At 38.0% G+C, this 23,314-nt stretch overlaps 1 protein-coding gene across 3 annotated transcripts; it reads left to right on the top strand.

Moving 5' to 3' along the window:
• Positions 1 to 1,501: 1,501 nt before the first annotated feature.
• On the top strand, positions 1,502 to 19,812 carry mybl1 (v-myb avian myeloblastosis viral oncogene homolog-like 1). Of its 3 annotated transcripts, none has more exons than XM_038293765.1 (16): positions 1,502 to 1,921; positions 4,729 to 4,828; positions 6,346 to 6,417; positions 6,588 to 6,680; positions 7,598 to 7,818; positions 7,895 to 8,087; positions 8,170 to 8,241; positions 8,516 to 8,626; positions 12,290 to 12,529; positions 12,637 to 12,993; positions 13,105 to 13,241; positions 13,321 to 13,429; positions 13,513 to 13,614; positions 13,737 to 13,841; positions 15,404 to 15,595; positions 16,805 to 19,812. In XM_038293765.1, the coding sequence occupies exons 1-16, from the start codon at positions 1,899 to 1,901 to the stop codon at positions 16,928 to 16,930; spliced, it is 2,253 nt and encodes a 750-aa protein (XP_038149693.1). In that variant the 5' UTR covers positions 1,502 to 1,898; the 3' UTR covers positions 16,931 to 19,812. The 3 variants fall into 3 exon arrangements, with proteins under 3 accessions (XP_038149693.1, XP_038149692.1, XP_038149694.1); XM_038293764.1 differs by having other exon boundaries at positions 1,503 to 1,921; positions 13,315 to 13,429; XM_038293766.1 differs by lacking the exon at positions 8,516 to 8,626 and having other exon boundaries at positions 1,503 to 1,921; positions 13,315 to 13,429.
• Positions 19,813 to 23,314: the final 3,502 nt, after the last annotated feature.

A 23,314-nucleotide genomic window follows, 5' to 3' on the forward strand; every position in this document is an offset into this window, starting at 1 on the left:
TTTTTAGGCCAAAATTTGCAGAAACAAAGAACTTTATACAAAAATGTCAAGATTTGCACACTAACTTGTGCCCCAAAGGTCCAATTTATACAGTTTATCTCCAAAAATCCTTGTGGGAAGCCAATGCTGATGCTCAGAACCATTGATGTGTCTGGACCTACTATAACTCTGAATTCAACCAGCTCCTGATCTATGTATAGGTGGAAAATAGAAGACCAGAGAGCATCAGTTTGGGCACCAGGTGATGGCTCTAAATGAGGCAACAAGCCTAAATGGCTATGACTACTACCTCTTCACTGGATCTTTTCCTGTAGCAAACCAGCAGTGTAGGTCATAAATGGAGGGAGGAGTGAGGTGATATGACCCCTACTTGTTTTACAAACCACTATATCATCCCCTGGAGATAGTGAAACTCAATGGTAGAAATTGACACTGATAACATAAGGTTTCTTGGCCAGGGAGATTATATCAGAGGACTTCAGGCCGTATAGAACAGGTTAAATATCCCTTAGTCTGATAGTAATGGAAGTTTACACATGTGATATAGATGCATACAGATCTAGCCTCTTTGTATTACAAATGATTGTATCCTTTATTAATCATTTTCATGGACTTTGCTCCAAATTAGACATTATAACCATTTAAAAACTAATGGTGCTGTATCCAAAAGGAAATAGAAATATGGAAGGAGGTGTTGTTAAATCCCTTAGTTGTTGCTGGTGATGCCTAAAATAGTCTAAATGAGACACAAAAACTAATCTCAAAGGACAGTATCCTGCTTAAACGATGATCACTTACAAAGGAAATGTACATTATTCAATTACTATTATTTTAATGTTTTTTTTACTATTAAAATGTATACATTTTGCTGACAACGGTGTGTTTAGAGATTGAACCATAATTTATTTTTTATCTTAAAAATATTAATTCCATAAAATAAAAAGCAAGGGATCAAGCTTGATGGTGATCAGTGTCTATGTTAACTCAGAGCAACACGAGGTGGACTTAATGTTTAGAGCATAATACATTTAAGCAGGGAACATGTTTCAACTGAAATAAGCAGAACAATATCCCTCTGTGTGTAAAAAATCTATACAATTTGTTTTCCTTTGAGGCAAATTACTAAGAGTAAATTAACTTTAACATTAACATTAATCGAGTTTGCCAAGTAAAAGAATGTTTCTAAAATAAACACCTAAAAAAAACAACCCTCCCAAAGAAACCCCCTCAGAAGTCCCGCACAACCTATTTCCAGGGCCCTCATTCTGAATGAAAAGACCCATTCTGCTGTACATGACAGCGCAGTCCTGTAACTGAAAACCCGCCTCTTCAAATTTCTAACCAATGAAATAAGCCCATTTAGAAGTTTTGTCTAATGAGCGAAGAGTGCTCCTAAAGCAGTAACCAATCGTTTTACAGTGCTCTGCCTCTTATCCAATCAACGACGAGGCCGCCTGCACAGAGGGGTGGGCGCGAGAATCGGCGGGATGGACAAAAATTATAACGCCGCACAAGTTACAGACGGAGAGGAGACGCTGCTAGGAACATATCAGAAAGGTAGCTAGGAAAGTCAGTTAGTTCCTCAGAATAAATATTAGCTCTTCGTGTCGTGACATCGCATTTAAAGAGACACGAGCCGTAGGACGATCAAAAGACGTTTGTTATTTTTTTTTTTAAGTTGGAACAATGTTATCAAATAACGGTTGTTTGTAAATATGTTGTAACCCTGCTTCCACCTAGCTCTCGCTGGTTAGCCGCACTCTACTAACTGAATGCACCGGCCTCTGACAGATGACTAACAACGGTTTCTATGGATAGACGATTATTAATGCGACATTTTAGAGCGTTGCCAAACACGGGTTCGTCTTCGAAGAGGTTCAACCGTCCCAACGGCTGCAATGGACAACGCCAAAACACTCAGGTAGGTGCCTTCGGTTTCAATAATAGAGCGCTGTCACCATCAGGCTCGGTCATTTTCCTGTAAGAGGGCGTCAATTTAGAAAACAACACAGCTGCACCTGCGCATGGAATTAGATTACAATAAACAATGGCTAATGTAAATAGCAAAAATAGATATTTTTAATGAACAACCCTGCATAGAATATGGAAAATGGTTAAGTTGACAAACAAACATCGAATTAAAAGCTGAAATAATGGCAGCAATCCAAATTAAAAAGACAAAATATTTAATTACACGACCTTAACCATGCGAAAAGTACCAATGCACTTAGACTTAGACTCAAATTTATTTATCCCTTTTAATTACTCGTTCAGGGAAATTCTGGGTCAAGTAGCTTATACAGAGTACAAAGAGTTAAAGCAAGATGCCATTAAAGATAAAAATACAAAAGACAATATAAAAGAGTGTTTATAGTAGAAAAAAGCATTAAAAAAAGAAAAAAAAGTCTGTTATGTCCTGGGATATTTTTCCTTTAGATATAAAAATATCTGCACAGTAGGGAGCTAAGGGAAGGCTACATAGTTGTTGACTTGGATTATTGCACTTGTACAGCAGAAATGTACTGTCCTTAGAACATAAGTAGACAGTAACAACTACACAGTAATGTGTAATGAGGCTCTGCTAGTGTGAAAGAGCATTAGTAACAGCTATATAATAAGGCTGGGGCTCCAAGGGCATTTTTAAGGTAATCTATGTTATGAAAAACACCCCAAATCAGACTAGACATTAATGGGTCTAGGTTATCCCAGGTTAGAATAGATGCAACAAATAAGGTAGAAATTTATATATATATTAAACTATTGCCATTATTAACATGTTACTGTCATCATTGTAAAATTTAAAAAATAACATAATTTGGAAACATAAAAGCTATTTTTTTTTAATCTGCCGTTTATTTAGAACGGCAAAAGCTGAAACAAGGACGCTGTGTTTAGCCTGAGCTCAACATAAACAGTGAGAATTTGTGGTAGCACACCAAAAATAACACAAAATGAAGAGAGATATGTGGAACCTAAATATAAGGGAAAACCTGATGCTTTGAAATAGATTAATCATGACAATAATTTCAATAAGTAAATTAGTTTGAAAAAACATGTTTCAGATAAATATTACATGCAGTAGCAGCTGTAATTTTTCACAAACAATAATTATGGAGAGACAGTGCTGTAATTATGCCATCTGAAATACCTACCTAGAAGTTTCTATATGCCTTTGTGAAAAAAAATTGTACATTAGGATTATCTCGATTAAATATGATATGTGGTGTTTCTATGGACAACAATAAAAAAGATATAGTATAAAATTATCTTATTACCTTAATTATTGTTATTATTCATACTGCTTTGGATACATGTTAGATTGATGTTTGCTGCTTTGATTTTAATACATAGGGTTATGTCAACAAAAACAGAATAAGTAAACATAAAACATTTTAAGTGCTTTTGTGTTGAGTTTTGAATCTTCTTCTTACAACATGAGAGAATTCTATAAACCTAATGGTAGCTGCTCAATTAGTCAGGCTATCTGTTCACTAGCCACCCTGTAATCAGCTGCTTTATAGATAGTTCACTGGCAGTTTGCCAATATTATCTCTAAAGCAATGTCCCCTAAAAAAGGATAAGGGAAGGTGACCCTATGGTTGCCCCACCATGACTGTCCATGTTTTTCTCTAGTGGAAATATCTTCGAACTGCTGAATTGGTCTCCCTTGTTTATAAAGGATTTGGTTGCAGGCCCTGCAGCCTTCTTTAAACAGACTGACCTGCACTACAAAAAAATGATTTGAGAAACTGGTAATCTGTCGAGGCCTACATCCATATAAAGCTTGAAAACTATTTCAATCTCCTCTCTTCTAAATGTCTTCTCAATTTTATAACAAATTAGAGTTGCAGATGATAAGCAGACCAGACTTGGGTTTAATTATTCCTGTATGCAAAAGGCAAAGTTGTGTTAGCATGATCTGGTTTATTTACACAGAGGCAGGCTCTGTTAGATTAAGACATTTAAAGCGTTGAAATGAGATTGTTTTATTTAATAAATATGACAACATTTATTACGGTAATAACTTACCTATACATTTATATCTCAGCTTAATAGTATTCAAGGATGCAGACACTTTAAGTCCAAAACATGGTCTGATATCTTTTGGATCATTTAAAGCTGAAAAAATGGCAAAAAGTGAATCCAGGACGAGTTTGTAGATACTTTGATTGACAGGTTGCTTTCAGTTTATGAGCCAGAAGGTTATGTTTGCTTTTGTTACTTTTTGAACCTCCACCTCATCAACACCCACTCCTGCGCCCCTGTGAGTAAAACACTGTTTGCATGGGATAATCTTTTCTTCTCCACCTTTACAACTTTTGTCATGTTCAACAGTAACTCCACACTCAGAGGTAATCCGATAGCCCACCCTCCAAAGCTGCTGCGCTGGTGTCCTCTCTTTTATGTTCGTTAACTCAGACTGAGGCTGAATTGGGAGGTCAGGCCTTCAAGGAAAAACAGAAAGCAAATCTTTACATTTCATCATGGGTTGTATGGGGTTTCTTTCTTTATTTGTTATTAGTACAATGCAGAGAAATACAACTTGTTCTAAGCTGGATTCATTTTGTGCATCTTTGGTATTTTTTCCTGTCTTTGTGTAGCTAATAGCTAGGTTTAACTTTATTTGTATGAACCTGCTGTGATGCTGCATTAATTTATAGGAGTCTTCTCGAGACTTGTCCACTTTCATTACAGTATTTCTGCAATGTTATTTTTTTGTGATTGCAGCCTTGATGAGGATGAAGAGCTCCTCTTCACAGATCCAGAGAGTAAAGAGAAGAGCAAAGACAAAAAGCTCGTGTGCAAAGTGAAATGGTCCCGAGATGAGGTAAGAGGTTAAAAATAAAGATGTAAGGCATGGTCTGAGAATACAAGAGCTTAAATAGAAACAGGCTCTATGATGATTGAATAGTGATCTGTGTTGAATGTTAGCTTGTTTAAACCGTTTAATGGGCCCCAATGTGTAAGCTTTAAACCTGTTTCAGATCACCAAATGAACTTTAATAGGGAGTCAAAATACCAAAGTACATCAAAATAACAGTTTTTACATTTTTCTAAGTACGTTATTCAGTCATTCAATCCAACCTGGTTCTGTGTATCCTCTCTTATTTAATCATTAATTTACTGTGAATAACCACATTTGCTGATTTTAGTTTCACTTGCCTCTGACCAGCTTCACACCTGATCCACTGAATCTAGAAATGACTTAAGTAGGACTTGTGTGGCAACATGAAATAAGATCTTAAAACACAAAACACCCTCCTTCCAAATAAAGGCATTCAAAAAAAGTCTAGGATATCTGTCAGTTTTGAAAGTGTCCCAGGGTTATATGTAATTGCAGAGAGCATTGCTAGTATTGGCTTATCTGAGAGGTGATTAGAGAACCCAGAACAACATCTAAATCACCGCTGAACACATTGGCCTTTGATATGGGCCATGTTCATGATTTAAAAAAAGGACAAAAAGCGAATAAAATGGCCTCCGTGACAGGGGTCTAAGGTTAAAACCACTTCTGATCAAAAAGAAAAAAAAAAAAAAAACCTTGTCTTGTATAAATATTCCCTGAGACTTTAAAAAAGGGCTGCGTGGACTTATTACACCAACGTGGAAATATTTGGAAGATAGGTATCCAGTTACATCTAGCATAAAGCTAAAATAATACAGCTAAAACAAAACAACTGACATCATATTATAATGTCAGTGGTGTGATAGTCAGGAGCTGCTTTGTTGCTTCAGGGCTGTGATGAATGAAACCATGAATTCTGCTCTATAAAGGGTAATCAGGAATAGAAAACTCCGGCATTAAGTTCATAACCTTCAGCTAAAACACTCTCAAGTTACCCAGTAGGACAATAATATAGAGTTCACTTATGAATGGCTCAAAGTAATTGTTTTGCAATGACCTAGTCAAACTTTATATCTAAATCCACCTATTAGATCATTTTTATCACAACTTCAGAGAGGCCTATTAATCATAAAAAAAAACTTTCATGCCTAAAAATAAAAATAAAAAAATTCACAGAAAAGCGGGACCCGATCTCCCAAATTGATGTAAAAGACTTAACTAAAAGTGTTTTTGGATCACTTTCCTCTAAATAAACAAAGTTGTTTTTTTTAAAACTGTTTTTGTTGTTTCACATGATCTCTATCGAATATTAAAACCTGTTTAACAACATGAAACAGTCTTAAACTTTAGGTATAAGAGGAAAAAAGGCAAAATCTTAAGAGACCTGTAAGGGGGCTAAAATACAGCTCTGTATTTAAGAAGAATGCAAAGGATTCTTGAAGTGTTTGTCTAATGAAACACTCAGCCTGAAAACAAGGATTCTTTTCATTCCTTTTAAGGACGACAAACTGAAAAAGCTTGTCAATCAGCATGGAACCGAATCCTGGAAGTTAATAGCCACCTTTTTCCCAGTGAGTATTTTTTTTCTAATTCTCAAGAATGACATTTCATTAATGCTTTGACCTTCAGAGTTCTAATCGTTTGCTTTAGGTCACCTATGGCTGCAAAGTCCCAGTAGGTACAGCTTCTGGTTTACAGTGATGAGCTGTTTTTTTAAAACTTCACCTGTCTGTTACCACAGGGGAGGACAGATGGTCAGTGTCAGCACCGCTGGCAGAAGGTGCTCAATCCAGAGCTGGTAAAAGGACCCTGGACAAAAGAAGAGGATCAAAAGGTAAGTAGAGCTGGGAGTTCCTGGTATGGAAATCAGGAGGGATTAATGAATAGATCATTAGGGAGAAAGATGGATGCTGTTTGAAAGGATGTAAAGGAACAGTGTAATAATAGTATTACAGTTTATTTAAAGAGCCTTTCAGGACACCAAAGGACACTACAACAGTCAAAATACACATTATCACATAATATACACTAAATTAAAAACAGTGGATGCATGACAGGGTTCTTGAACTGGATTCTGAAATTGATAGGAAGTCATTAAAGCTCCTTTAGAACTGTACGAACATTAAGCCCACAGTGTGCAGCATATTATTAACCTTAAGTGTAATTAAACTCTGCACATGTGCAAAATCTCTTCTTTTCTTTCGTTCCTTATGCTCCATTGCTACCATAAGAAGCTCTACAAAGCTGCTACTTTGAAATGCAAGAGTATTTAATCCGGTATTTTTATATTTTTCAATCTTAAAGCCAAACATTAATGCAAGTCAAACAAACAAAAATCCCTTTAAAGTCACTAATTTTGCAAGGTGCTTTAGTTCAGTTCTCGATTGTTTGTCCCTTTGCAGATCACTAATGCAAAAAAGATACCATGAATTATTCCTTAGTCAATCCAAGCACTAAAACATCTACTTATATCTAATCAGAGCTATTAGCAATAGCCCCACCAGCCAAACATGACATCACAGCATTTTTTTAGTCTTGACAAAATAGGACAAAACCAAGCATTGCTGCATCTACATTCTCCACCCTCTGAACGCCTCTAATTCTTTTCAGCAGGAGAATTCTTTATGCATGACTGCATGGGTTAAAAAATATGTTATCACTCCAATTTTTTGTAACTGTAAAAGAATGATATAAAGAGAAGGCTGTTTAGGGATTAAACAGTTGAGTTTTCATGTTCTGGTTTTTGTACAGGTCATCGACCTGGTGCACAAATATGGTCCGAAGAGATGGTCAGTCATTGCAAAGCACCTGCAAGGGAGGATTGGCAAACAGTGCCGCGAACGTTGGCACAACCACCTGAACCCGGAGGTGAAGAAGTCCTCGTGGACTCAAGAGGAGGATCGCATCATCTATGAAGCCCACAAACGGCTCGGGAACCGCTGGGCAGAGATTTCTAAGCTGCTTCCTGGACGGTAAATGCTGCCTCCTTCTTCCAATCAGAGAGGAATTTGGCTGTACATTTTAAAAATTCTAAACTTTCCCTCACAGTACGGACAACTCCATCAAGAACCACTGGAATTCCACCATGAGGAGGAAAGTGGAGCAGGAGGGTTACCTGCAAGATGGCTGCAAGACCTTCAGCTCCTCTGGCAATGGGAAAAGGCGTAACGGCAGATCCGGTCCTCAGACAGAGCCCCAGCATTGTGTTCACTCTCCCCTGCCTGCGGCAGCTCCTAACCAGGTACACTTTCCAGCCTCTGCTTCACAATCTCTTTAAAGTATTTGCTCTGAGCACCTTTTTAGCTTTACATCGCATTTTGCAGGTGGGTAGTTTTTCCTACGATCCTGTCAGCAGACACATGGACGACCTTCCTAAAAATTCCTGCTACATATCAGTGAGTCTTTGTACTTGAACAAAAAATGCATGAACATACACCAACTTCTCCTTATTTTCTTATCTTTATTATTACGCTTGCTCATTGTTTCGCTAACTTCGGACAAATCAAGCCAATCAAACACTTGACGGTCCTGTTTTTGTTTCACCTAACACCGAGCAATCAATGTCTGTAAATTTGTTGTGTTTTGTCCCCTGTCTTTGATTGTCTTAACTCTCGTAACTCTTTCCTCTCTTCCTGTTGAACTCTCCTTCTTGGTGTTCGTACACTCCAGTCATCCGGCCTGGATGATCCTGAGAGAGAACAGAGAATTAAGGAGCTTGAGCTGCTGCTTATGTCAGCAGAGAGGGAAGTCCAGCCACAATTGCAGTGCAGAGGTTCACGTGTAAGAACACACTTTGTATGTGTGTTTTAGCAGACGTAGTTATCAGCCTGTGTGGGTTTGAAGCTTGAATACTTAAAAAAAAAAAGCTCATTTTAAAATCAACAAAAATCTGATAACTACTTTATTTTTAGGTTGTGTGATATAAGAATAGAAAGAAATCAAATTTCTAATGTTTGATTTTCCATGATGAGCTTTTTTTTCCTGAGTATATGTGTGAGCACAAGATTTGATCCAATAGCCTGTTGTCTTGCTATGCTATGTTAAAATATTTTCCCATCTCATATTTTCCTAAAAGTTGTCCCAAAGCTGTGCTTGGTAGTCACCTCACCTCCTATAGCAACTCAGTTTCCCCCATGAAGTTTCTCCATCCTCTCCTCTTGCCCCTAAACCCATCCCTCATACATTAACCACTAGTTTTCTAACCCTGTTGTTTAAATCTGCTGTTTCTCTGCCAAGACTTAACTTTTCCAGTCATCCACTTAATCGTGCCCCTCAATATCTGCAACATGTTGCACATGCAAAATTTGTGATCTTGAAGGGACTTTTTTTTTTCAAAAACTGCACAATGTTTAAAAATAAAAATCATAAATGTGTGATGTGCATATCTAACTTATATTTATAAGCGGTTAAATACACTTATAAAGTGTGATTTAACCGCAGTCTACGCAGCATGAAGACCCAAGGTAAACAGATCTGGTCAGGGATAAGAACTGCAGAGAAGTTAATTTGGGTTAGGTCATAAAACAAAATGCAAATTTTCTGTTGAATCCATCATCAAAAAGAAGACTATGACATCACTAGAAGCCTGCAAAGACATAGCTAGCCACTGCCCCCTTAAGCACAGAAGCAACTTGATAAAGGGTTACAGTAAAGAGGCTAGTCAGAGGAGGCTATAAAAGGACGTTTTAACCTGCATTCATGTAACTAATTACTAACACTGCTCATGACCATGAATGCAATATCCCAGCGGAAGGAAACATGTTGGAGGCAGCATCATGCTGTCAGGGTACATTTCTCAAGCAGGAAAGCATGTCAGATGATGACGTCACAAGTAGTTAAACAGAGAATATGTAAGAAGCATCTAAATTGTCTCAGAAAAATCACAAAAACTTTTTCTAAAGGTGTATATTAGCATTCTTTAGTGAGTTAATGATAGAAATAAGTAATTTTAGTACCGTAATTCCATGAATTATGGAAACCCAGATGTATATCTGGTTGCGCTTGTGCAAATGAGCTGATATGGTACGGATCGTGCTTCCGGGACGGATCGGGCAGTAACACTAGTGTTAGAATTGGACAAGCTGGCATTGGATAGGCTGGAGTTAGTATTAGATAGGCTGGCGTTAGCATTGGATAGACTGGCGTTAGCATTGGATAGGCTGGCGTTAGCATTAGGGTTGTCACGATACTAAACTTTTCAACTCAATACCGATATTAAGGAAAATATTCAATACTCAATACCATTTTCGATACCACAAGGATAAAAACTCCAAATTTAAACAGAAATGTTTTGATTAATAATTAAAATACAATAAATAAATACAATAAACAATAAGAACAATATTTTGAGGTTGTTTGCTGTGCACAGTATTAAGCAAGCTTGATAAAAAACCTCCAAATATAAATTAAGTTTTCCTTACTTGGCTATGCTTTGCACACATAGCAATGACACTAGCCAAACCGGTTAAGAAACTAAAATCATTCTCAGCAGCTGCACCTGTTACAAAAAAAGTCTGAAACTAAAAAGTGCACAGAATTATTCAATCACACAGTGTTCAGAAAGTGCAGTTTCCTCTATTCTGCACTTTAGATGAATGACTGTTTAGGTGCCACTGGTGGTAGCACTGTATCGATACTTTTGAAAATGAGTATTGTATCTGGATATAACTTTTCAGTATCAATACTTTTTTGAGTATCAATACTTTTGACAACCCTAGTTAGCATTGGATAGGCTGATGTTGGCATTGGAAAGACTGATGTTGGCATTGGAAAGACTTATGTTGGCATTGGATAGACTGGCGTTAGCATTGGATAGGCTGACGTTAGCATTGGATTGGCTGATGTTGGCTTTGGAAAGACTGATATTGGCATTGGATAGGCTGGCGTTAGCATGGGATAGGCTGATGTTGGCACTGGAAAGGCTGATGTTGTCACTGGATAGACTGGCGTTAGCATCAGAAAAGCTGGTGTTAGACAAACTGATAATAGCCGTAGGCTGGCTACCCTAGCCAATTCCTAAAGGTTTAACAAATTCCAAACAGGATTTGATAATCTCCTTTTAGTCTAGAATAATATAATACAGCTTTGAAGAGCCTAAGTACAGTAGTTTACAAATTAGAGCAAAATAAACAAGCCTAATGTTGTGAGAAAACTAGTGGAATAACCTAGCCTGATAAACCAGACTAAATGTGAGATGTGTAATTTAGTCTGGCCCCGATAAATGAGTCATCGGAAGATTGTTGATGAGAGCAACCCGTTGTCTTTCAAGCCATGTCTGTGCCTATTGGCCAACGCTCTGACCAATAAGCACAACTGACTGTGACGTAGGAAGCACGACAGAAAGCTGGTAGGGGAGTGTAAACAAACAGCCTGTCGGTAAAATGTCGAATACGTCCTTCTTAAGAATGAATGAGCGTAGAGCCTCTTCCTGCTCACGTTTCAACGAAAACCAAGTCTAATCCTTCCAAGACTGATTCCAAAGCTGAGTCAAACGAGAACTGTTCAATAGTTGTTGCCGTCTTCCTTGTGATTTCTCCAGCTTCGCGCAGCTTTGTCATCACGCCCTCAAAACCCTGCCCTCTTTGCATCCAGAAATTTAAAACACATCTCTGTGTTGTGATTGGCACGGCAGTTCTAGGGCCTGGGGCATTGACCGCAGGCAAAAATAATTTTGGCCGCTGGTGAGTGGGGCTAGTTTACTAGGCTAGGAATAACCCTTTAGATGATCGAAAGCTGCAGTTGTAAGCCAACTTAAGCTTTGTTTTTCTATTATAGTAAATAACCAGCCAAAGCATGCTAGCTAACGCTACTGCCAGCCTATCCAATGCTAACAAAGCTAACAGAGTTGGCTGCTCCTATTTACCAGCTCCAGCTTCTCATTAGCCAGTGCCTGCCACTTGGTTAACGGTGCCAGCCTTTAATCAGATCAATAGCTGACTTCCAAATGGATATAGCCTGCTGCTCCAAGGAAGTAGATATCATTGGGTGCATAATAGTATTAATTTTGGCCCCAATATCGTACAATAGATTACAGGGTTATTTAATGGAGCGGCTGTCCTGTTCTGACTAAACTAGAGGTATTGCTAAGAAAAAGAGGGACAAAGCTGGCGCTGACATACCCCCCTAAACATCAGTTACCACAGCAAAATGTGGTCGCACAAAGTATTGTCTCAGGTCAGGCATAATGCAAAAGCACACCACACTTTACTTATTTTTATTTATAAACAACTGTAAATAATACCAAATTTAGATTTAATGTTGCAACATCTGAAAAAGGTTGAGCGGTGTGAATTATTTTGTGATCTGCTGCATACAATAATTGACCCCTTTACACCATTTAAATGACCAAGTTGTATAATATGTTTTTACCATCACCGCTGTTCTGCAAACTACCCATGTGAAATTTCCTTTATTGCATTTCATTTTCCGTTTCCTGATCCTCAGAGTGTGGAGCCATATCCATCATGGTCAGATAGTCTGTCTGAGGACTCGATGACCACAAGCAGCAGCAGTTTGGAGGAGCAGCCAGACAAAGGGTCCTGGAGAGGTCCGGTGGTCCCAGCTGCCCCTCCTAAACAGCGTCCAGTCTCTCCAAGCAAGTTCCTGTCGGCAGAGGCCAGCGCTGTGCTCTCCAGCCTTCAGACCATTCCAGAGTTTGCAGAGACCATGGAGCTCCTTGATTCAGTGAGTTACAGTAGTAAAAACAACAGAATAATTGTGTTGATCGTTTTGATCAACAGAAATTGTGATCAAATTGTGTTGATAATTGTGTTTGTTGTTTTTTCCAATAGGACACTGGAACATGGAGCAATGTGGCCAATTTTGATCTTTCAAAAACATCACCTCCCAGACACAACCAAGAAGGTTTCGCTGATCTCTTACCAGAGAGGACAGTTTACAACCAAGTAGACTACTGTGTCAACAATCCCACTACCATCCCAGGCCATCATGGGAATTGTGCACCATATGGTTTGTTGGCTGGTTCCTCACAGACACCTATCAACCCCTTTAAACCTGACAAGGACTTATCCAGTGGGAAGAATAAAAAGAGAAACAGGGGAGAACCTCTTTGTTCTTCCTTCTTGGAAAATATCTCAAACTCTCCCAAGAAAACTCCTCCAAAGTCACATCCATTCACCCCTTCAGGAGTAAGTTCAAGATGTCTGTCTTCACTTGTTACGACCTGTACACCCTCTTACAACGATTATAGAGATGTTGCTTCAGACTTTGGTTTAACTACCGTGTCTTTGTCATCGCAGTGCTTCAACATATCGTTGACGGAGCATCTGAGTCTGGTTGATCCGACCTTTACCTCCACTCCTGTGTGCGGTCAAAGGGGCCTTCTCAGCACGCCTCTCCTCAAGGAAAACACACCCAAACAGAAAGAGAATGATGGGTAAATAAATGCAGTGGCAAGAACAAACTTCAAAATGTCAACATATTGGAGTTAAAGCCATTTACTTTTTTAGTTCCAGGACACCTAAATTGCGTAAAAATATTGCAGTCCCAACCCCAAGGACACCTACACCCTTCAAAAAAGCTCTGGCTGCCCAGGAGAAAATGCATGGGCCAGTGAAGATGGAGGTAATGCACAGAACATAAAGCTGACTGTTTCTGTACTTCCGTTGGGTGGTTTTCATTTATACTCCTGCTGCTGCACTTTGCAGCCACAGCCTTTGGCGTTTCTGGAAGAGGACATTCTAGAAGTCATGAAGCAGGAGACAGGAAGAGATGTCTTCAACAAAGACCACAGAGCATGGAAACATAATGTATGTGAGACTATGACCCCCCCTCCTTCTAGGTTTATTAGAAAATCCTTGGTATGGTTATTCTAAATTTCTTTATTCCACTGATGTAACCTTCTGAATAAATGTGTGATTCATGCATCTAGATGGACGGTCCAGCCAGAAAAGTGCGCAAGTCTCTTGTACTGGACCCTTGGGTTAAAGACAATCTTGATGTCCAAGTCTTCCAAGATCAACTCAACGATGCACAGGTGCGTTTGTCGGTCTTGAAGGGATCCACGACTGGTTTGCCTAAATATGTTGTAATTTTCCAACTAACTTAAAAAAATTGCTGTTTATGTTAAAACTCAGAATTACCTAAAAAATTATTAGGGATGTGGCAAAAATTCTGCCACTGAAAATTTTCGGCTGAAAAATGAGAGAAAGGTGCATTTTTCGGTTTTAACAACAAAACAACACAGACGAAACTTGTAATGATGCGACAAATGGTCCATCCAGCACGGGGCAGAAATGATCACAAGCACACATTACCCAGAAACGTTGAACACGTGAAGAAAAGGACTGAAGCAAGAGACCGCAGGTAGCGTTTGTCAGATTTGAGCGTGCGGCAGTAAGGTTTTGAGTTGAAAGTGTTTTTCACTTAAGCGTATTTTCATAAAAAAATCAACATTTCTTAAATAAAGTCAACTAATTGTGAATTCGTTTAAAACAGGGTCAGATGTCAGTTTTTATACCTCTTCTTTTAGCTTCTCCCTCGACAGTGGAGCACCTGCCTCCATCTTCTGCTTCTACACCAACCATCTCCACGTCTTCCTGAACTATGTCCACAAATATTCTTTGGATATTTCCCTTTTTTCTCAAACATCCTAATTCCAATGTCTCGTCATGCTGTAGTGCTCCCACATGCCTCCAATGTTATCCCTAAACCTGCCAGCCTGAGCTACTCTTATGCTACATTCACACCGGACGCAAATTCGAGTAGCAGAAGCAGCTGGTTAACATGCAAAGTCAATGGTTGACACGCATCAAAAGGTCCTGCTCCGCGTCTAGAGCAGCAGGGGTGTGAGCGGTGAAATTATATTTTAAGGCAGGAACATAATCTTGATGAATTGACTGCACAGACAATGTTTTAAGGTGTACTTTCTCACTTAAAAATATATTAAAACTGTGTTTTCCCACTTATCACAGCAAATATAGCAAAGCCGTTCTGCCATTAAACACAGGAGCAGTAGAAGCATCGGACAGGTCTAAACAAGGGACAGGTCTAAGCATCCAATTAGGCCTCAATGCCGTCTGACCTTTCTCTTTAATTTTGCAGAAAACCTTCTCACAGACATCCACACGCCATATTAAATGGAGGTGTCTGTTGTTTTTTGGGGAGGTTTGTGATTCTGTGGTGATCTGTCTAAAAGTAAAGTGACTCTCAGACATTGCATGTAGTAAATAGACGATACAGTTAAATAGATTTGCACTGAACTGGCAACTAGAAAAAAACTGATGGCATAACTTAATAATTACTACCGTCAGAGCCTGAGTTAAAATGTTTGACGTAACCTGATCTAAACAAAAGAAGGCTTAAAAAGGGCCCAAGTTTATTTAAAAAAAAGGGAACAGACTCATTAACTCCTATTAAAAGCAATCTTAATCAAATCTACCAGAAAAGATGAAAATGGGTTATCACTATCATCCATATCAGTGTTGCCAATAAAGGTTGTCTGCATTTTGTTTAAACATGTTTTATTTGTTATATGTTTTAAGAGGTGCTGTATCTTTGTGCGTAGCGACAGCATCTACCTCTTTTCATTCTCTGCAGGTTTCAGAAGAAAGTCTGATGACGAACTCTTTGCTGGTCATCCCCATCAGTGAGGAAGAGGAGGTTAGGCAGTCAACCTCGAAGAAAGATGAGTCCTTATTAGAAGTTGATAGCCATGGCCACTGCTTCTCCAGGCCTGAGATGAAGAAAATGCCGTCTTTACCCAAAGCACCAAAATCACCCCCGGCAATGGTATGTGGAACCAAACTTTTTATCTGAATGAGCCAGTTCGTTAAAGGTGACGAAATACTAAATCTTGAGCAGAATTTGAAATCCAGCCAGAAACTTTTCCAGGAGCTAGCTCATTATTTTTCTGTGGCCCATCTCACCAGTATCCCCCCCCCCCCCCCCCCCCTTACAAATCTAATCTAAGGAGGTTGTACTATTTGGATGTTCTCTGAACCAAAGTCAGAGTTTTTTGGGAGGGAAATGAACCAATCTGTCCCATTTAATATTCCCATTTTGTTTCAGTCATGTTTCAGTTTTGATCTTTCTGCAGATTATATCTTTTTAGCTTTTAATTTTAGTAATTAGTTGTTGTTCATACCAAGTCAATCATCTTGCATACCGTCTTTTGATCCGCTTAGATTTAAATTCAGTAATAAAGTCAGCTGGTCTGTAGAAATTTTATAAAAAAGTGTGGAGTTCTGTGTTTAGTTGTTAATAAAGGGAAATATAGTAAACAAAATAATCAGAACTACCATAGGAATTTAAATCATTCTGTATGGTTTTATGGAATTTATGTTCTGGGTTGAGAAGAAACTCCCAAAAATCCAAACTTTTTGTTTGCTTTTGGGGGTATTGCAGCTTTTACTCACAATCAGACTTTCACTATATATTTTTAAAAAATGGGACTCTGAGATGCTAGTTATTTTATTTCTGTTTTAGAGTCTAATCGCTATGAAAGCCATGGGTTTAAACAGAACTGTTGTCCTATCTTCTCCAAGCAAGACCAACACTGCTTGTAGGAATTCATTCAAAGTTCATTACAGTGACTACTTTGCATTGAGATTGGATTGAGGAATTTTAGTTTAGTGTAAAAGAATTATGAGTTGTGGTTTTAGTGCTAAAAATTATGTTTTTTTTTAAATCCATGCAGAGTGGATTGGTGGACTACTTTTTAGTTGCGGTTGCACATAAATACATAGTTTATAGTAACTTTAGTTACACTATAACTGCTGTAAAACAATCAGACATAAATGATTGATGTATTAATCTTATATCCCCGTTTGAATCCAACTCCTCCTACTCCTCAGATCACAGTAGCAGCAGTCCTTTTGTATGAGGAGAGGTCCTCTCAGTGTGGGGCCATCATTTTTATTAAAATGCTTGTTTTTGTGCCATACAGTGCAGTGAGAATGTGCTAGAAGTAAAACTCACCACTAGTCACCTTCCCTGCAGCTCAGCGAATGGGAAGCTGTTGTTTATGGAAAGACCGAGGATCAGCTCTTCATGACAGAACAGGCTCGACAGTATCTGAATCCGTACCTGACGTCCGGCTCTACCTCAAGGGCCCTCATCCTTTAAAGCCGTCCTCCTCTCCCAAGCCTCACAAGCAGCACTACATCTGTCCAACAATTAAAACTGTCCAATGAGTCCTGAAGGAGACAATCCAGTAAAACAGATCAACACTGCCTGGGATGAGCTCCCAAAGCCCTGCCTGCTGTCCCTGTTTGTTACACATTTCTAGGTAACCTAAACTTTTTTCCTTTATATTTATGATCACCTACAAGAAGAAGGTTTTAGACAATGTGTATCAGTAAAAACACAAACTCCCTCAGCTTGTTTTGCTAACCTGCTCTTATGCAGCCATTTGATAAAGATCACTAGTGCTTCATTTGTAGACAATTACTTGCTTAATATGGATGCTAAAACGCACACTACATTTTTTATTTACAAGACAGCCGATACAGAATCTAACATTCTTTTTATCTTAAACTATAATAAATTAAAATGCAGTTGTGTTTTTATGTAACAGTAATGGTTTGAGATGCTAAGCCCAAGCTGAGGAGAGGATGAAAGTAAAAAAAAAAACAGTCAAAGTTGCACTACTGAGAGGATTTTGCTGCTGAAAGTATGAGCTTAGTTTTTTTTGTTTCTGTTTTTTTATGATTATTTGAAAGGGCAAACTGGATAGCACTTGTGATGGTATCTGTTGAATAACCCAGTGTTTCCTAACCGAGGCCATGGAGTACGCGGAGACGTCATTTGAATGTAATTCATTGCAATGTACATGTAAAAGAACCTCAAAAGTGGAAGGGTACCTTTTATTGTTTATCTCTAATTACTTTATTTATTTTCTCTTCTGAAGCTTAGATGTTAATATAATTTGAATGCCATGAAGTTTTCTTCTAGTTGTTTTTTTATTTTTTTTCAGGAGGGTTTGCTGACAAAAACAGCCTAAAACAAATTTGCTCTAAGCATGTCACTGTTTGAATAAATGCAAAAATAAATCCGCTTTGTCAGATGTTTCATTGTGACGACTGATACTGACGGGTTTCCACCGCACAAACAATTTGTCTGAAAAGGATAAAGCTTTTTTTAATGTGAGGGCTGTAGATTTTTTATTTATTTAAAACTACTAATTTATTTATTTCTTTAAAAAGGAGACCTTTAAGAGAAACTATTGAAGACTTTTATTACCTGTTTTATCTTAAAAAAAAAAAAAAAACAGGACTGGGCTGCCATTCAGTTTAATACTTCCATGGCAAAACAATTTCTCAATTTTATGCTAGTTTATTTCCCAATTAAGCTTTTAGAAAATAATAATTCTCTAGTTTGTATGATCTTGTAACTTTTAGATAACATTTTCCCCCTTTAAATGAAATATGGTTTGCAATTAGTTAGTATGACCCCATCTCTGAAATCTAATCATAGAAAAGTGCACTTTTTATTTGTATAAATGTCAACTTTTGTTTGTTTATTATCCCGATGTAGCTATTTTTGAATGTGTGGTTTAGTTTGTAAAGAATGCTGACATGAAGGATCTGCTGCTTGGTTTTTTTACCGTTTGTTTCTCCTGTTCGGCTGCAGAAGTGTGTATTTGAACTACAATACTTAAAAAGAAACCTTGCAAAAAGCCTTTTATCCTGCTGACATTCCCAAACCAACCCTCATTTCCTCACTTTTTGTTTTTCTGTCCGTGATCTGTAATTGCTATTTATGTGTTATGGTCACTTCTGTTTTCCTCAGAAGTAATGAATAATGCTATTAGCAGTATAAGCCGGCTACTTATTTATCTGCATTTTAAGTGTTGGTGCTTTAAAAGTGCATATTTGCAAACAGAAGTTTATTCCTGCTGGTTTCACTCTGTTTTATATTTATGTCTGCATAGCAAATTTGAACTTGTGAACTTTTCTGTTAAAACTGAAGACAAATTCAGTCCTGAACCAACATTTTATTTATTCCAAGAACATCGCTGCTCCTGCAAATAAAATCCAGCTTCACAAATTCCCCAAAACTTCACCTTATTTAAACAACGTCAGTTCTTTAATATTAATTTGCAATCTTAAGGAATCCTGCTCCAAACCAATTAGATGATCATTTTCCTGATCCGAAATCTGCTGATCATTGAGGTTGTAAAGAATCAAAATGCCTCTAATCTTTGTTATGTTTTCATCTGTATGCAGTGATAGACAATTATACATTTTTTCCAAAATTAATATTGCATTTTTCTCTTAGATTAGATCTAGCTTGCATGCATACAAAAAAAAGTTAGGCACTAGCCCCCCCTAAATGGCAATTACAGATCATGCATTTATTTTTTCACACTCTGGGTTAGAAGGGTACAATCCAGCTGCAAATATAAATAGATCCAAACTGGTTGTCTTTTATTAGGTTACCCTTGCGCATGGCTTTGTAACCATACTGAAGCTTCATATAATCTCCACTACAGCTCTGAATCTTGTATTATCAGTATTTAGAGGATCCGACATTGCCTCTAATCTGGATTATCCTCCATCCAAACCCCTAGGTGGGAATAAGAAGAGAATCTTGTCAGAGAGATCAATGGGAAAGATCAGGAGGGTTTGATACAGGTGGCAGAATGTCATCCATGTGATTTCTCTGAGATGTGTATAATCCGTTTAGCTTTGTGTTCCTGCTGGTTGGTTGATTTGTGTTGTAATTGTACCCATTCATTCTAAATTTTTTTGTTTTTTTAAAGGTAATTGCCCTCCATGTCAAATCCGGTTTTGAGAGGGAAAAAAGGTACAGGCAAAAGATAGCAGCAGCTGTCGTATACTACTGTAGCAACATGCTCGATGGATTACGATTGTTAAACACGTGCTGTTTAATGTAGCATTTTGACTTAAAGACGTAACTAAGTTGCCGTAGATATCCTGCCAGCTGTCTTTGACCGTGTACTTTGTTTTATAGAAGAAAATAAATAAATATGCTCTGCTGCATCACTGTTTGGGTCTTTCTTTCACTGCCAAGTCCTCTCGCTGGAATTAGAAGAGCTTCATACGTAATAGAGATTTTTCCGGATCCTTTAGGGTTGCTGACATGGTCACAGCAGGAGTGGAAAACTGCCTGAAGCTTTTGCCAAATGCTGAAGAGAGAATGGAACCCATACTTGTACTTATTTATTTGGATATCGTCGCTCAGGAAAAGTGGGGGTATGGAAACTAATAGAGTGGTTAAAGATGTATGTATATGTTTGGGCATGTCGTCATCTTGGCCCGAGGTCCAAGAACACGAGGCCCCCACAACCAGAACAAGACGCCTCACCACAGGGTCAGCTGCTGGCCCTAAAGGGGCCCACTCAGCCATGACTTAATGCCCCCAGGGTCCTTTGTCCTTTAGGCTGTTGGTTATACAGACCCATTCACCCCACCCCCCTCCCTCCTTCCACTGGAGCAGAACACATGACAACCTGTTTTATGCAGGCGGAGCAGCAGCACGCGTGCATGTCAACATTTTACACATGGGCAGCACAAACACAGCACTTCATCTATCTGTGCTGTCATTGGAGGATCAGAGGGTCTTTTTTCCCAGAGAGAACAAAACAAAGCTGAAAGATGTCAGGAAGTTTGTTGGTCCTGCCTGGATATGACCAGCAGTCCTTCAACTTTAAAGAGATAGTTCACAATTCTTGAGGTACAATTAGTCAATTTGGCATCTTTCACTTGCTAAAATATGTACTGCTTTTAATAAAACCTTTATTTAAAAAAAATGAAAGCATCTTTAAGAGCCTGAATTATCTGCATTTCATTTCATAGACATATCCGGCAGCTGAAGTTAGAATATATTATATCCAATGATTTCACACAGGAAGCTATATTTGGAAATACATTAAGAAATGAAAGGAAGCCTTAAAAGACCCACGCACACACACACACATTTGTAAGTATGTGCACCAGCTCCCATGAACACACTTCAGCTTTATGTGTGTGCGAGACAGCAGATGGGAGCCCATTATAGGGATGACGGAGCAGTCATCTGGCAGGCAACCTGTTACCCCTCCTTTCCCTCGCTCCACACCCCCCACCAGACACCCAACACAAAGCAGCAGGGAGAGGACGGCCCTTTTAGGCGGGATACTCCTCAGCTTTCTCAAAAGTGTTAAAATCAGGTCCTTTCAGGCCAAATTAGGTCACAGTTTCCACTGCTGTACGCGGCAGTCCCTGTGAGACTGGCCCAGGCTGAAATGCATTTGAATTTATCAGAAGTTGACAAATCTCACCTTGTGGGAAAGCATCTTGTTTCACAGTGAAAGGACAGAAAACTTACTCTGAAAACTTGAAAGTAGAAAATATATTCTTAACAGAAACTTTTATGTATTATTTTAGGATTTTATACACTTAAATATTTTCCTAAATCTTAAGATTTCTGTCATTTATTCCATTTGCTTTTTTTATTATATAATTTGAACAAAAACCTACTAAATAAACATCAAATGATAATCATTATTATAATATAGCCTATTTATTTAATATACATGATTTTCAAGTTTAATTATTTAAAACTGATAAAGCATACTTACTAAAAATTAATACTGAATGTATTTATTTAAAATCTATAAAGTTTGTTTCCTGAATTGCATAATAATCAGGGTTACCTTTAAACTATTTAAACAATAAATTTTAAACAAATAAGTCAGCTTTGTTAAATTAATTAATATGTATTTTGTAAGGTTTATTTAATAGGTATGTGTTAAAATTGTCTAAAAAAAAAAAGGTAATGGGAATTTATTATGTAATAAAATTATATAAATCCTCAAGTTCTGTGTGGCAGACACCTAGTGCAGAAAGGTTAACCATGTTTTAATAAAAATAACTTTGTAAGGCATTCAGTGCAGCCAGATGGCTTTAAAAGTCAGCTGATTTGTTCATAGTTACCAACAGCATCATAAAGACAAAGGATCACAAGATGCAGGCCAGGGATTTGGCTGCAGTCCTGTTTGTCACAAACCAGCAGACATGGAAGAAATCGCTCTGGTCAGAGCAGACCACATCTGAACTTACAGCCAACATGTAAAATGTCATTTATAGTAGAAAACAAAGCTCCACACACCTTAAAAAATAGAAAACAACTGGTGTAAGGTTTTATAAAAAAAAAAAAAAAGATGGATGAAATGACCCTGAAAGAAGACCCAACTAGAGCTTTAAAACTGAGGCAGAGGTTTTCCCCTCCATTAAAACAATACCCCTAAACAATCAGAGCAGCAATTCATTTATAAAGCTGATATTCACAGACATGCTAAGTCGGTTGCAATGTCTGAGATTTTGATGTACTCTAAAAGACAGAGCAAGTAAAATAAAAAAATGTAAATATAAATGAAAACTGGAATTTAATCCCTAAAATATTTGCAGATAAATTCAGCAAGCTAGTTCTGCAAATTTCTGACTGAGGCGGTAGAGGAGAACATCACAAATGCATTTTAAGAATTTTTAAAAATATGCATGCAACAGATCCCTGCACCTGATGATTACATGCCACCACATGATGCTCTGTTTGTGGTTGTTACAGGAAAAAATCTGAAAACCTTAAAAAGTTCTCTGAAATTTTAGACTTCCTTGTGTGCGAGATCGAGATCAGATAAGTGGAGAGTTATCTCTCTTTGAAACTTACACCCTTTCCTGTTAGACTTGCCTCCCAGATCCTGGCCCCACAGTGACTGCCTCCCACAGCCTCCAACAATAAAAGATTATACAACACAGAATATCAAACACCCTGCAGAGCCGAGGGGCGGAGGAGTTTCCTGTATGGATGTAGAGGCCATGGTTGGGGTTAGGTTTGCAGTTTGTTTCCACTCTGGACGGAAGGTGTGATAAACAGCTGCAGGGACATTTTGAGAAGCACCACAGAAGAAGACTTGCAGCTTCTGAGAGCTGCTTTTTGTGTTGCCGGGACAACAGGCGCCATCCCTGCTCTTCTGGCAAGGCTTTCGGCAAAACTGGCTCACACTTCCTTTGCTTCTGGGTAATTTCATGTGAAAAAAAGGGAGGTTTTCTGTGTTTGAAGGAAAATAAATAGGATCTTGTTCAGAGACTTTTTCCATTTGAGTTACAATATGTTATTCAAGGAGAGTTTACTGGTTTTTATTCATGTGATTTCTTACGCAATATTTTTTAAAAGTGTGTGTACATAGCAGAAAACAGCAAAACAAGTATAAATTTCTCAAACAAAACATGTCCTACCATAACACTTAAGCAAAATGATTTCTGTGACTGTGATTTAATATGTTCTAAAACATATTGTTTGATTAATGTTAAAACAAAAACTGAACATTTCTTCCCTGTTTTAGGTTTCTGTTTCAGTGCGTAAAATAAAATAAGTCATTTTGGTTTATTAATGTTCTAATTGTCAAAGGAACAAAGAGAAAAAAATAGATTTTACTACCAGAGCCTTACAGGGAGGGGAGGGATTTATCAAAACCCTGAAAAAAGGCATCTGGAGAGAAAACAA

Source organism: Cyprinodon tularosa, unplaced genomic scaffold (genome assembly GCF_016077235.1).
Source record: "Cyprinodon tularosa strain WSP-4 unplaced genomic scaffold, ASM1607723v1 ctg33, whole genome shotgun sequence".
In the NCBI taxonomy this organism is placed as follows: domain Eukaryota; kingdom Metazoa; phylum Chordata; class Actinopteri; order Cyprinodontiformes; family Cyprinodontidae; genus Cyprinodon; species Cyprinodon tularosa.